General features: G+C 40.1%; 1 protein-coding gene across 3 annotated transcripts in view; it reads left to right on the forward strand.

Annotated features, from left to right (window-relative positions):
• Nucleotides 1-12,678, forward strand: part of SACS (sacsin molecular chaperone) — a 54,418-nt gene that overhangs the window by 13,519 nt on the left and 28,221 nt on the right. For all 3 annotated transcript variants that reach the window (XM_048933631.1, XM_048933630.1, XM_048933632.1), the window contains one exon: nucleotides 5,840-6,383. In XM_048933631.1, coding sequence (XP_048789588.1) covers nucleotides 6,361-6,383 — 23 coding nt within the window. In that variant the 5' untranslated portion in view covers nucleotides 5,840-6,360. The remainder of the gene's footprint in view (nucleotides 1-5,839; nucleotides 6,384-12,678) is intronic.

The raw sequence follows: 12,678 nt of genomic DNA on the forward strand, positions 1-12,678 counted from the left end.
AACAGACCCAGGTTACTCAGCCTTTCCTCATAAAGGAGATGCTCCAGGCCCTTTACCATCTTTGTGGCCCTCTGCTGGATTCCTGCTAGGAGATCCCTGTTTTTTTTCAGATGAGGAGCCCAAAATTGGACACAGAATTCTAAACGTGGCCTCATCAGGGCAGAACAATGGGAGAAGATCACCTCCCTAGACCTGTTGGCCATGTTCTTTTTAATGTAACCCAAGATCCCATTAGCTGCCTTGACCACAAGGACACAGTGCTGGCTCACGGCCAATCTGTTGTCCACCAGAACATCCAGTTCCTTCCCTGAAGAGTTCCTCTCCAGCAGGCCATCCCCTAACCTATACCGATGCATGCAGTTTTCCCTCCCCGGGTGCAAGACTCTATGCTTGCTGTTGTTAAACCTCATCAGGTTTCTCCCTGCTCATCTCCTCGGTCTGCCCAGGTCCTGTTGAATGGCAGCACAGCACAGCCTTCTGGTGTGTCAGCCACTCCTCCCAGCTTTGTATCATCTGCAAACTTACAGAGGATGGACTCTATTCCTTTATTCAGGTCATTGATGAAGTTGTTGAACAAGACCAGACCCAGCACCGACACCCCTAGGGAACACCACTAATTAGAGGCCTCCAACTAGAGGCATTAATAATTAATTAGCATTAATAATATAATACCAGCATCTATGGTGTTGATGCCATCACTAGTACTAAAGTATTGGCATTTTGGAATGCTTTTCGTTTACACTTATCTTAAAATTATATGTGATAATGAAAGAATGAATGACCACATTGTGTACAGCAATATGAATGCAGAAACGTATACTTGTGTGATGGCACTGATTTATATCTACTGATGGTTTGGACTGCACATTTCAGTTAATTGGCTACACCAAAGCTGTCAGGCAATAAACATATTAAGGGCACATCTGTTCTACTTCTAGCATTTCTAGTTTGATGATATACTATCATATTACACTGTATCAGGTCTGTCTCAAATTTCTACAGGACAGCTATTTTTGAGGAGCAACTTAGTATATTTGTGTCATACTTGAAGTTGTGTAGTAGCCTTGAATTTAGTTTAACCATTGATAGAAATGCATTTCAAACCCAGCTATTATACTATGCATAGACAGGAACAATTTGTATTTAAGACATGCCTGTTTTCTCAGATTTTTGGATGGTCTTTTGTTTTTTTTTCTTCAAATCTTATCTGCTTTCTTAGGAATGCAAGCTCTATAATAATCTATTTCAGGTTGACTTTAACGCTTTATGAGTGAAACACTGGAGTTCAAATTTTCTGAACTCCAATTTTCTGAACAGTTACATATGTCAGCTTTCATAAAGGCTTACTTCTATATGAAATTCTGTAGGCTGTTCCGCATGTTTACCTTACCCTGTCCACAGTATGCAACAGTGAGGGTTCTGAACTTCACATTAAAGTTCACATTTATGACACAGTGTGGAAGTTGAGTAGCTGCACAAAGAACTGCCAGCCCATTTTGTGCACCTGTGCTGCAGCTAGGGATCTGGGCTCATTCAGCCCTACTGCATAGAGTAGGATTAAAACTGTGAGAATTAAATCTGTCATATGCTCTTGCCTAATAAATCCAGGAAAAGGCAGAAATTTAGTGAAACAGTGGAGCCATTCTGTATTCACAATGGCATGTGAGAGATTAGAAATTAGCTCTGAGATGACCTCATAACGCTTGAGATCGGAGATTGGACCTCAGGAAAACTTGGTTTTGCATCTGCTAGCACTGATTTATGAGCCTTCACTTTTGCCAGATATATTTGCTTTTTTTTCCTTTTAAAGTGATGCTTTTTATGCTCATGAGTTTAATGCACAGGAGTGTGAGTTCTTAGTATGTGTAACAGTGCCTATCTCCCTGTATTTGCTGTTAAAACCATCCCTGGTAGAATCAAGCTGGATTTCACGTTCCTGAGATATGATTGAGTTGTACATTTTTCATTCAATTTACACTTCACTAGCGAAGCATTTTTGGAGGAGAATGAAATATTCTAATTAAAAAAAAGAAGTGTTTTTCTTGCACTTCCTTTACACGTGGACTCCTTGTGTCTGTTATGCTGCAGGCAAAATTAAGCATTTGAATATCAGCGTGCTAGGACCTTTACCTATGTCTTCTAATCTACAACTAATCACAGGCATCCACAAAACTGAAGATTGTTTTTACAGATTGATTACTAAACATCTTCCCTTCACCAAAATTCAAATAAAGACAGAATTCTTCAGTAGAAGTTGTTTCCTTTGAAAAGCCAATAAATTCCATCATAGAAAACTGATGTAGGCAATGTTTGTAACTGTATCTTTTTTCTAGGAGAGGGGCATGGTTATGCTTATACTAATGAATTAAATGAATGACAGGAGGGATGAGTATGGTGTGAAGTTACAAGGTAGCCTGCATGGCAACCTTAGGCAGTGAAGAATAAGGTCAGGAAGTCAGTGTGCCAGGATCTTTAGGTGCCTGGTGTCAGACAGCCAATTTGTCTCTCTTTCCTACCATGTGAGACAACATGGAGATGACTTTGTCAGAATCTTTCTAGGATTGTAACATGATCTGGTAGCAAAACTGATAATACCAAGTAGTCACATCCATGCAGCCAAGGCCAAGTTCCTTCAAGGACTATCAGAATGATTTGCCAAGGTAGAGATGTCAGTTCACATGATCATTTAGCTTAATCTACTGCTAATTAATTAAGCCTAAGCTTCCTCTGAGTACTTTCAGACCTATCCAAGGTATCACCATCAAATATCCTGCAAGGATTTTTTATTTTTCTAAGGATGTGTCAGTACAAGTAACATGTCAACAGCAAGTCACTTATGTACTCTTTGAAACAAAGGGATTCTCAGTGTCCTATGATAAATACTCATGGCAATTACTGACATTGTGATAAGAGATTTAGCTAGAGTCTCATCAGCATGCAGGTCACGCACAGTTTGGTATGTGCAAAATCATGCACAAAATCACAATGAGTTAAAAAGCTTCTCCACAGCAACATAATAAAGGACAATCTTTGAAAGGCCAAATCTCAAAATAGAATACTGTCTGAGAAAATGTGTCAGTCACTAATTATGGAGAGGCTGTCTCTTAAATCATAATTAGCTCTCTATTATAAATCTATTTTTTCTTTTTCCTTCCCCTAGAGAGTTGAAGTTGTTCAAACAACTTCTAATGCTTTTTATGTATGATTTTACTAATTTTTTTTAGTGGAAATAGTATAAGCTGGCCTTCCAGCAATTGCTGCACCAGAATGCCAGAATCCCCTTGGTCTCCACTGCAAACAAAATGTTTTTTCTTTATGCTCTCCTGCTACTGACAACTCATTAATCAGCAGAGATGCACTGGTTTCATTCATTCCAGAGGGAGTCCTTCATACCTGTGGAAATGAGGCTGGATTTCATAGAATCATAGAATCACAAGGTTGGAAAGGACCTACGAGATCATCTAGTGCAACCATTCTCCTACTACCCTTGCTACCACAAGCACTAAGCCATATCTCGTAGATCCTCATCCAGGCGCCTCTTGAACACTGCCAGGGACGGCGGCTCCACCACCTCCCTGGGCAGCCATTCCAGTGCCTGACCACTCTCTGAGAGAAAAATTTTCTCCTTGTGTCTAATCTAAACCTCCTCTGGTACAACTTGTGGCCATTTCCTCAGGTCCTGTTTGTTGCCTGGGAGAAGAGGCCAAACTCATCACAACCTCCCTTCAGGAAGTTGTGGAGTGCAATGAGGTCTCCCCTGAGCCTCCTCTTCTCCAGACGAAACCATCCCTGCTCCCTCAGCCACTCCTCATAAGACTTGTGCTTCAGACCCCTCACCAGTTTTGTTGCCCTTCTCTGGACACGCTCCAGGGCCTCAATGTCTTTCATGTAGTGAGGGGCCCAAAACTGAACACAGTACTTGAGGTGCGGCCTCACCAGAGCTGAGTAGAGGGGGATGATCACCTTCCTGCTCCTGCTGGCCACACCATTTCTAATGCAGGCCAGGATGCTGTGGGCCCTCATGGCTACCTGGGCACAGTCAGCTCATGTTCAGCTAAGCATCAACAACACACTCAGGTCCCTTTCCTCTTCACAGTCATTCATCCTCAAGCCTATAACGCTGCATGGGGTTGCTGTGGTCAAAGTGCAGGACCTGGCACTTGGCCTTGTTGAACCTCATCCCATTCACCTTAGCCCAGCGATCCAGCTTATCTAGATCCCTCTGAAGGACCTCCCTACGCTCAGGCGGATCAACAGTACCTGGCAGCTTGGTGTCATCTGCAAACTTACTGAGGGTGCACTCAATCCCCTCATCTAGGTCATCAATAAAGATAATAAACAAGATGGGCCCCAGTACCGACCCCTGGGGGACACCACTTGAAACGTGCTGCCAGCTGGACTTAGCTACATTAAGTACTACCTGTTGAGCACAGCCCTCTAGCCAGTTCCTTACCCAAAGAAAGGGGTAGGAACCCTGTGTCCAAGTCATGTGCAGCCAGTTTCCCCAGTAGAATACTGTGAGAGACTGTGTCAGAGGCTTTGCTGAAGTCTAGGTACCTCTCCAGATAATCAGGAGCACTGGTAGATGGCAGAGAGCGGGTTGGCAATCACCCTGCTAGCTCCCTCAGCACCTGAGGGTGGAGCCCATTCGGTCCCATTTGCATGACTGTTGCTTAAGTCTGTGTCTCTTAATCATGGAACTTTTGTTTGCCTAGCATCTTTAGAAAGAAAAAATTATATTAAAGCCATTTAGTAGCACGTTATGTCAAGCTATGTTCTCTGTGATCGTGCATTCAAAATTAATTTTCAGTCCATATACTTTGATACTTATTTATTTACTGAAGAGAGAAATTTCTAAATATTGGAAAAAAACCCTCAACTCACAAATTCTACCCTCCTTTTTTCTATACCATATGTACTTCAACATCATACTTACACGATAAACTAATTTACCTTTTGCAGTTTATCCTGTTGTTTCCCTTTCTGGGTCAGGAAAGAATGGCTCTCTGCATTATTGTTTGAAGAGGGTTATACACAACTTCACATTATATAAAGACTTGCAAATACTGCCAGAGGCTCAGAGAAGGTTTACATTTGCACAGATGCTGAACATTAATGGAATGCCAATGTCTTTCTCCCAACTCTCTCACACATACTTTCCTTTGGCAATAACTTTGTACATGTATTGAATGAAATGTTTTCCGCCATCTGACAGCACATGCTTTGCCTCATTTATAAACTCTCCTGTTGCTACAAAAATTTTGTGTGTCAGCTTGAAGGAAATAGCTCCTGACAGTATGGGCAGCATAGGGTGAATGTTGACCTATATAGCTGGGAAGGGGGGGTTAGATGGGAGGACTCTGAATTTTCCCTATGGAAATTCATTGCAAGGTAGTTAATCTCTTCCTTTAGTTGCACGCCATTTGAATAGAAGGGTAAACTCCTTCCCCATTATTGTTCTGCCCAGCCTGCTCTTTTTTTTCAATGGAATAATCTTATGTCAAAGCTATAATATATTCTAGAGTCTTTTTTAGTAGAAACCAATGCAAGGAAGAAACTGAAAAATTTCATAGTTATTCTGTGTACTCGCAGCTACATATGTTAGTTATTGTGTTGACTGCACTTACTTATACTGTATTGGAAGAAAAGCAGAAAACCTCATTGGTTTTTTTCAGCTCTCCACGTGCTTACGAGCACTGTAATGCAGAAGGCAGCTTATAATTAGTAACATGACTCACTTAATGCTATGCCCTCAGAGGAAATGACTCTCCATACTTTTCAGTTCAGTTCTCTGTTGTACTAATGGTCCACCTCTTTTCTCTTGTGTCTGTTCTTCCAGAACTGCTGAGCTGATGTTAAGAAGTGGCTTCTAGCAGGTGTGAAGGAGAAGACAAGTCAAGATTTTGGCCTTCACAAATAATCTTCCAACTTTGTCTGTTTCCAGAAGAAAGGAAGAAGAAGCAGAAAGAGCAGCTGTGACACTTCCACCCCTTCTCCAGAAAAATTATTAGAAATCAATCGCACAAAAGCATCGTCTTGAATTCAGATAAGAAAAACTAAGCAAAACCTTGCTTAAGTCTGTTCCTGATTATGAGAAAGGCAAGGTCTGTGAACAATTAACACTGAGTTTTAGAAGAAAACTGGAGAAGTAGCAGATGGTGAGACATAAAGCAGTCTTTTGGAATGAAGGGATGGAGTGAAAACTAAGTTAGGGATAAAACTGAGTTAGGGCTTTCTGATGTCCAGTGAAGAGGAGGTGATAAGCCACCAAGAAAAGAAGACTGAAAAATCATTTTCTAATTTATAAATCCAGAATCTGCTTCATGTTTCTATTGAGAAGATATCAAAAGAGAACAGACAATGGAGATCAAGGATAAGGACAGGTAAATAACTTAATTCCTCTAAGAACTTTTTTGTTAGGCTGACATATTCTTGCTCAAACCCCTATGTTCTTCAGTAAGATAAGCACTGGGTTTGAAACTACCTAGAATTTGTTTTTTGAAAAGTACTACTTTAAAAAAAGAGATTCATTGCTTTAGTTACAAAATCATGAGTAGGTATCAGGTTCTGATGCATTTGCATGTGAATTTACCAATGAAAACTACTTGAAAAAAAAGGAAGTTCTTGTGAGATTCATAGTCTGACCTTCAGTTTACATGTACACTTCACTTTCACTAATGCATTTTAAAAAAACAAATGAAACTTTTCTTCTTTATGCACTTACCCAACAATGAATTCAACGTATAACAATATGTTACTGGGAACAGTGGATAATCTTGCTAACAGCTGAAGAACAATATGAGTTCTTTGTGTAGACAGTATCTGAACAAAACCTAGGAGATAAATGTTTACCTGGGTCTCAAACTATCACTGGAGATGTTATTATTACTCAGAATCAATGCATGAAGAGATGACAGCCTCCACCTCCAGAGCTGTAATCTGCAGTATCCCCACTGACTTGCAACTCTGTCAGACACAGCCTCTGTGTGGGTTGTCCTAGATGGAGGTGCAGGGCCAATAAGTAAGTTGAGTACTGGGTATTCGGAAGAGGTAGGACTGAAAAAATCAGACATTAGAGTTACAGCAAGGGAGAGGCTTTGATTTGACAGACACTGACTGTTACATACAAATGGCTCAATCTGTTCTGCCATAGGCAGATTTCTTGCAGTGAGCACTATTCCTTCTGCCAACAATTTTAAATTCTATATTCAATATTAACATCTCAGATACTCTTTAATGATGGGTTTTCTTCCACCCAGAAGGGGATACTCTGTGCTGTTCCTTCTCACAAGGCCTTCTTTGCATCTCATGTTTTTTTCCCTTTGTGCCACACATCTATTTCCTGTGATCTGAAGGACAATTTGTTGTTTGTCTTAGTGTTTTAAAAACTGGTAGGAAGGAGGTAGAACTGATAGAGAACTAGCAGAATCTCTTAGAATAATTTTTTACTCAGGTGATGTGATGGCCAAAGAAGTTGTGGATGCCCTATTTCTGGAGGTACTCAAGACCAGGCTGGATGGAATTCTGGGCAGCCTGATCTGGTGGGGCAGGGAGGTTAGATCTAGATGATCTTTAAGGTTCCCTCCAACCTAAGCCATTCTATGATTACTGGGTACCATCCAATTATTTGATGCACAGACATACACAGACACTCTCACAGGCCCTTGAAGTTGTGTGTTGTCATAATTTATGAAAACTACATGAATCTTCTTCTGTTTGGTACTTTATCCAGATACATAGGGTTCTGTTCAGTGATGCCTTCTGAAACTCTGGAGCATAAATAGATGCAGAATTCAGAAGTGATCTCTAGAACAGAGATGAGAAATACTTCTTAGAACGTGTAATCTATGTGTAATCTGGGGCTCATTTTACTGTTATTGATTGGATTTTTCTCACTTTAAGTAGAAAGATAGAAGCTTCATTAAGTATTCTGAAATGAAAACAGGAAAACTGTCAAAGTAGCATGGAAGAAATGCCCTTGATAAACTCATTACTGTGTGTCCCATATGGAGGCCTGGACTAGATTCATTATTTTACTTTGGAACATACTTTAGTCACTGAAATTAATGTGCAAATTTAAACTCTGTTTTTTGGTGTTGAAAAGTTGAAGTGGGTGTTCTAAATCCCCTCCTTTTGTTGTCACCAAAGGCTACAAGAAAACAACTACTACTAAAAAATGTGTGCCAACAGCAGTCCTTGCAACACTGCAAGGACTCTTAAGTCCCTCTTAAGGCAGTTATCTGAAGAGTAATTGTTACTCTGCTGTAGTTAAGAGTGAAGTTAGGTCTTCTCTTAAAGAACGTAATATGAAGTCACCTCCCGGAGGTAGATCTAAGAGGAAGTTTTACTTACACATTTAAGAAGATTTTGAAATTCTTCTGTTTATTAGTGCCTTCTTGCTCTGCTCTTTATTAGCAAAGAGTATACAAATTTCATGGACTCTTAAGCACTTGCCCATGACATTTCCTCAGTGACATCTAAGAAGTGGCTTGAACATTAAAAGAAGTAATTGGGAGAGTAAAACTATTATACGGAAATAAATGCTGTCCTTGGCCCCTCTGCACGTAACTCTTTTGTTTGTTAGTATTTCAGAAATGTTCAATTCATATAGTACTTGGCCCCTGGAATGTGTGTTTAGAAATACATCAGCTTGCAAAAGAAATAAGAACACTTTCCTCTAGTTCTTGCATATTTACTAGGCCATGATCATGCAGCTATTTGACTTAGAAGCTGGCTATGATAGTTTCACATGAAGACTGAAGAGTAGGAGAACTGATTCAAACGTATTGCACCAAACTATAGAAAGACAATTTCAGCAAAATACTTCAATTTTGTAACAGATTTTTGGGTAATTTTTAATCAAGTTTACTTTGAAGGCCAAAGTGTCTTTTGTCAATTCTACAAGATTTAATTAATACCTGTTTAGTGATTTCAGATAAGAGAAATATAAAAAGTTGTTTTCTGTTAATGAAGTTATTCAAATAAGTAGAAACATCCCATTCTCCAGAAAGAGGTGATTTCCCAATGAGTAGTATATGTGTCATCAGCAAATGACATCAGCCAGTGATAGGTTTATACTCAAGCTTCTTGAAAAGGTAAGCAAGGATATAAAGCAAGCTCCTGGCAGTGACTGCAGACCAATGCAATCTATATTCTTTGGTTAATGGGAAATATTTATGATGTAATGTTGAAAACGTCTGTTAGAACCATTTAAAGAACTGGGTTAAGAATGAAGCTAAGTGCTTACTGTGTCAAAGAAATCTTTGGCTTTATGTTTCCTATGTGCTGTCTCAAATAAATGTGGCTGTTGAGTCACATCTACTTGCTTGCCAGCACTGCAGAAAATTTGCTGCACTGGATGATACTGTACTGCAGTGAATTTTCTCTTATATTAGAAAGTGTACACTATTTGTCTCTCAGTATTCTTCCATCTGAAGACTCCATTCTATCTTTTTGTGCACAGTTATAAGGAAATACTGGGCTTGAATCCATCTCTTTCTGCTGCTGCACACTTATTTTAAATTATTGTGAATATAAGATCACATTGCAACACAGATTTTTCTGTGGTAAGGGACATATTACTATGAAAATGTATTTCACTTTGTTTGATAAAATACTTCAGCACTTCAGAGACTCTTTCCATTTTTTTCTATTGCATGTCTGTTCATATATAGGTTGTATGACCTTATGCTGAACCAAACAGAACCCCTGTTTATGGACATAGGAAAATTTCTGTATGTGGTTTCAAATCCAAATGCTGTTCTGCTTGGAAATGTTGTTATAAAGATGTTACATACCTTCCTACTTCTATTATTCAAAGGGATAAGCAAGATAAAAAGTAAGAATTAAAAAAGGGGTTTTTTTTTTTGGTCCTCAAAGTCTACAAACCACAAATAGTACTTCTTTTTCATCAAGTAGTGTAATTTCTAAGTCATTTTTCTATGAGATTTTTATCTAGCCATCAGGAAAAAATTAAGTTTCTCCAAGAGGTTTCTACTCAAATTGTAGTTTCTCTTCAGTTTAAGAAGAGCTTGTTTTTTCCCATTCTTTGGATGTGGTATCAGTTTTTTTTTTTTTTTTTTTTTTTTTTCTTTTTCTTTTTCTTTTTCCTTTGTTACTAAAATCATTGCCTTCTCTTGCTAGAAGTTTGTCATAAAATTGGTTAACTTGAAATTTTGACACCACTGGAATCAATAGGATGCTTGTTCATCAACAGCAACATCTATTCAATAAAAAATAAAAATAACAAGGGAGCAGAGCTCTAAAGTAGGTGCCAGAACTCTAAAGGTAACTGTTGTAACACAGCTCATGTCTAAAAAATTCAGCGTCCACCTAAAACCAAATATTTCTCTCTGTCTGCACGTCAGAAGTTACCCCTGGTTTATGAACTATGGCTGTAACAGCATTTAACCCATCAATTGCAACAATACCCGCATTTATGCAAATGCAGTTATATACTAGCTGACCCATTACAGCAGCACTGTCACCTCACCAGTCACCAGGAGCTCAGCATGGCAATACCAGTGGTGACAGAGGGTACCATACTGAAGATGGTGAACAACTAACACTGATCTACAGAACTGCCACCAACGAGCATTCATATGTGAGGCTTCTCTGCTTCAGGCATGTAGCAAAGATGGGACCCACCTCTTCTCTCTGCTCAAAAATTAAGTCCCCAAATAGGATCTCTTCTGAAGTTTCAGAACAACTTTCCCAAGCTTGATTTGTCAAAGCTTGTGCTTATGTTGGTGCTCACTGGGATAGGCATTGTAGGTATTTCATCATTCATCTTGCCATGATATTATCAAATCATCGTCAATCTCTTGCAAAGCATACCTCTCTACTGTCAGTTTTGGCTAATGCCTGCAAGGATGACAATTAATTTCCAATCTATTTGTTTATTTATTTATTTTTAATATACCAGTCATCATGCAGCACAGCAGTTAATTCATTTCTGTATCAGTCAAGTTTAAGCTTGTCTTTGATAAACCTTAGGTATCAAGAGAAGGCTCTGAGTGCTCCTATATAAGTGACTTCTACAAATTTGCTTGGTGCCAATGTTGTTTCCATCTAGGCTATTGTTGGAGATGTTGAACAATATCAGGTGGTCTGCCCAGTCTGCCTGCCTGGACACTCTGCTTTATACAAATTCTTAATCTTAGTAGTCAACATTTCAACTCACCTTTCCATTCCAGCTGATACTTCTTCAGATTCCAGATGTGAATATTGCTGCTGGCTACAGTTTCAAAAGTCACACTAAATTGAGGCGTATTTCACTAGTTTTGTTCCATCTACATACTTGTTCATCACATCATGTAGGGTATTTAAGAGTTGATTATATCCTTGCTAATTCATGCTTTGTCTTCATTATTACATTTTTGTCCTTTGAGTATTTTACACTGATTCCAAGTTGATGTTCTTTGCAGTATCTCAGATCTGAGATTTAGTGGCCTTCAATTCCTTTCAGCATCCTTTTAGACCTTCACTAAGATGGGCCTTTTTTTTCCAGCCATAAAGCTGTTCTGGTCATTGTGCTTTCTCACAGATGGCACATCCCTCAGATAGCCTTGCAGTCACATTGGTCTGCATTTGAACACTGGTGAATCCCATCTGCCTGTATGGACCTGAGTAGATAGAACTACTCCAGGCAACCCTACATGCTGGGGGAGGAGTGGCTGGAAAGCTGCCTGATGGAAAGGGACCTTGGCTGGATGGTCAGCTGAATATGAGCCAGCAGTGTGCCCAGGTGGCCAAGAAGGCCAATGGCATCCTGGCTTGGATCAGGAATGGTGTGGTGAGCAGGACTAGGGAAGTCATCCTGCCCCTGTACTTGGCACTGGTGAGGCCTCACCTCGAGTGCTGTGTTCAGTTTTGAGCACCTCAGTACAGAAAGGACATGGAGGTGCTGGAGCAGGTCCAAAGAAGGGCAGCAAGGCTTGTGAAGGGCTTGGAAAATATGGCCTATGAGGAGAGACTGAAGGAACTGGGGCTGTTCAGTCTGGGGAAATGGAGGCTGAGGGGAGACCTTACTGCTCTCTTCTAATATCTGAAAGGTGCTTACAGCAAGAGTGGGGCTGGTCTCTTGTCACTGGTGACAGGTGGCAGGACGAGGGGAAATGGCCTCAAGTTGCACCAGGGTAAGTTTAGGTCGGACATCAGGCAAAACTTATTTACAGAAAGGGCTGTTAAGCACTGGAATAGGCTCCCCAGGGAGGTGGTTGAGTCACCATCCCTAGATGTGTTTAAAAACTGTTTGGATTTGGTGCTCAGGGACATGATTTAGAGGGTTGTTAGGGTAGTATGGTTAGGTTGGACTTAATGATCTTTAAGGTCTTTTCCAACAAACTTCCTAACTGTAGTTCCAAATTGTTGCTTAGTTCTCATCATTGGCAGCTCCTCACCTTCCCAAAATGTGTCAGAGATTGGAAACAGGCTTTGCCCTTAAAGACTCATGCAGTGAGTGCTTAAGCTGTTTCTGTGTGGATGGTCATTAAGTTGTTTCCTCCATCCATCAACATCCAGCTACAGAACTTCTGCAATGAGCATATTGCAATCCCTGAGCTTTGGTCCAGGCTGAGTGAAAACAACCACTGCAGACTTTGCTTCTGTACCTTGAGAGATCGGAGTAAGCTCTTCCTACCTATTTTCAGGAAAGTGTGTTTTCCACAGGTTTTGTAA

This window comes from Lagopus muta, chromosome 1, assembly GCF_023343835.1.
Source record: "Lagopus muta isolate bLagMut1 chromosome 1, bLagMut1 primary, whole genome shotgun sequence".
Lineage (NCBI taxonomy): Eukaryota > Metazoa > Chordata > Aves > Galliformes > Phasianidae > Lagopus > Lagopus muta.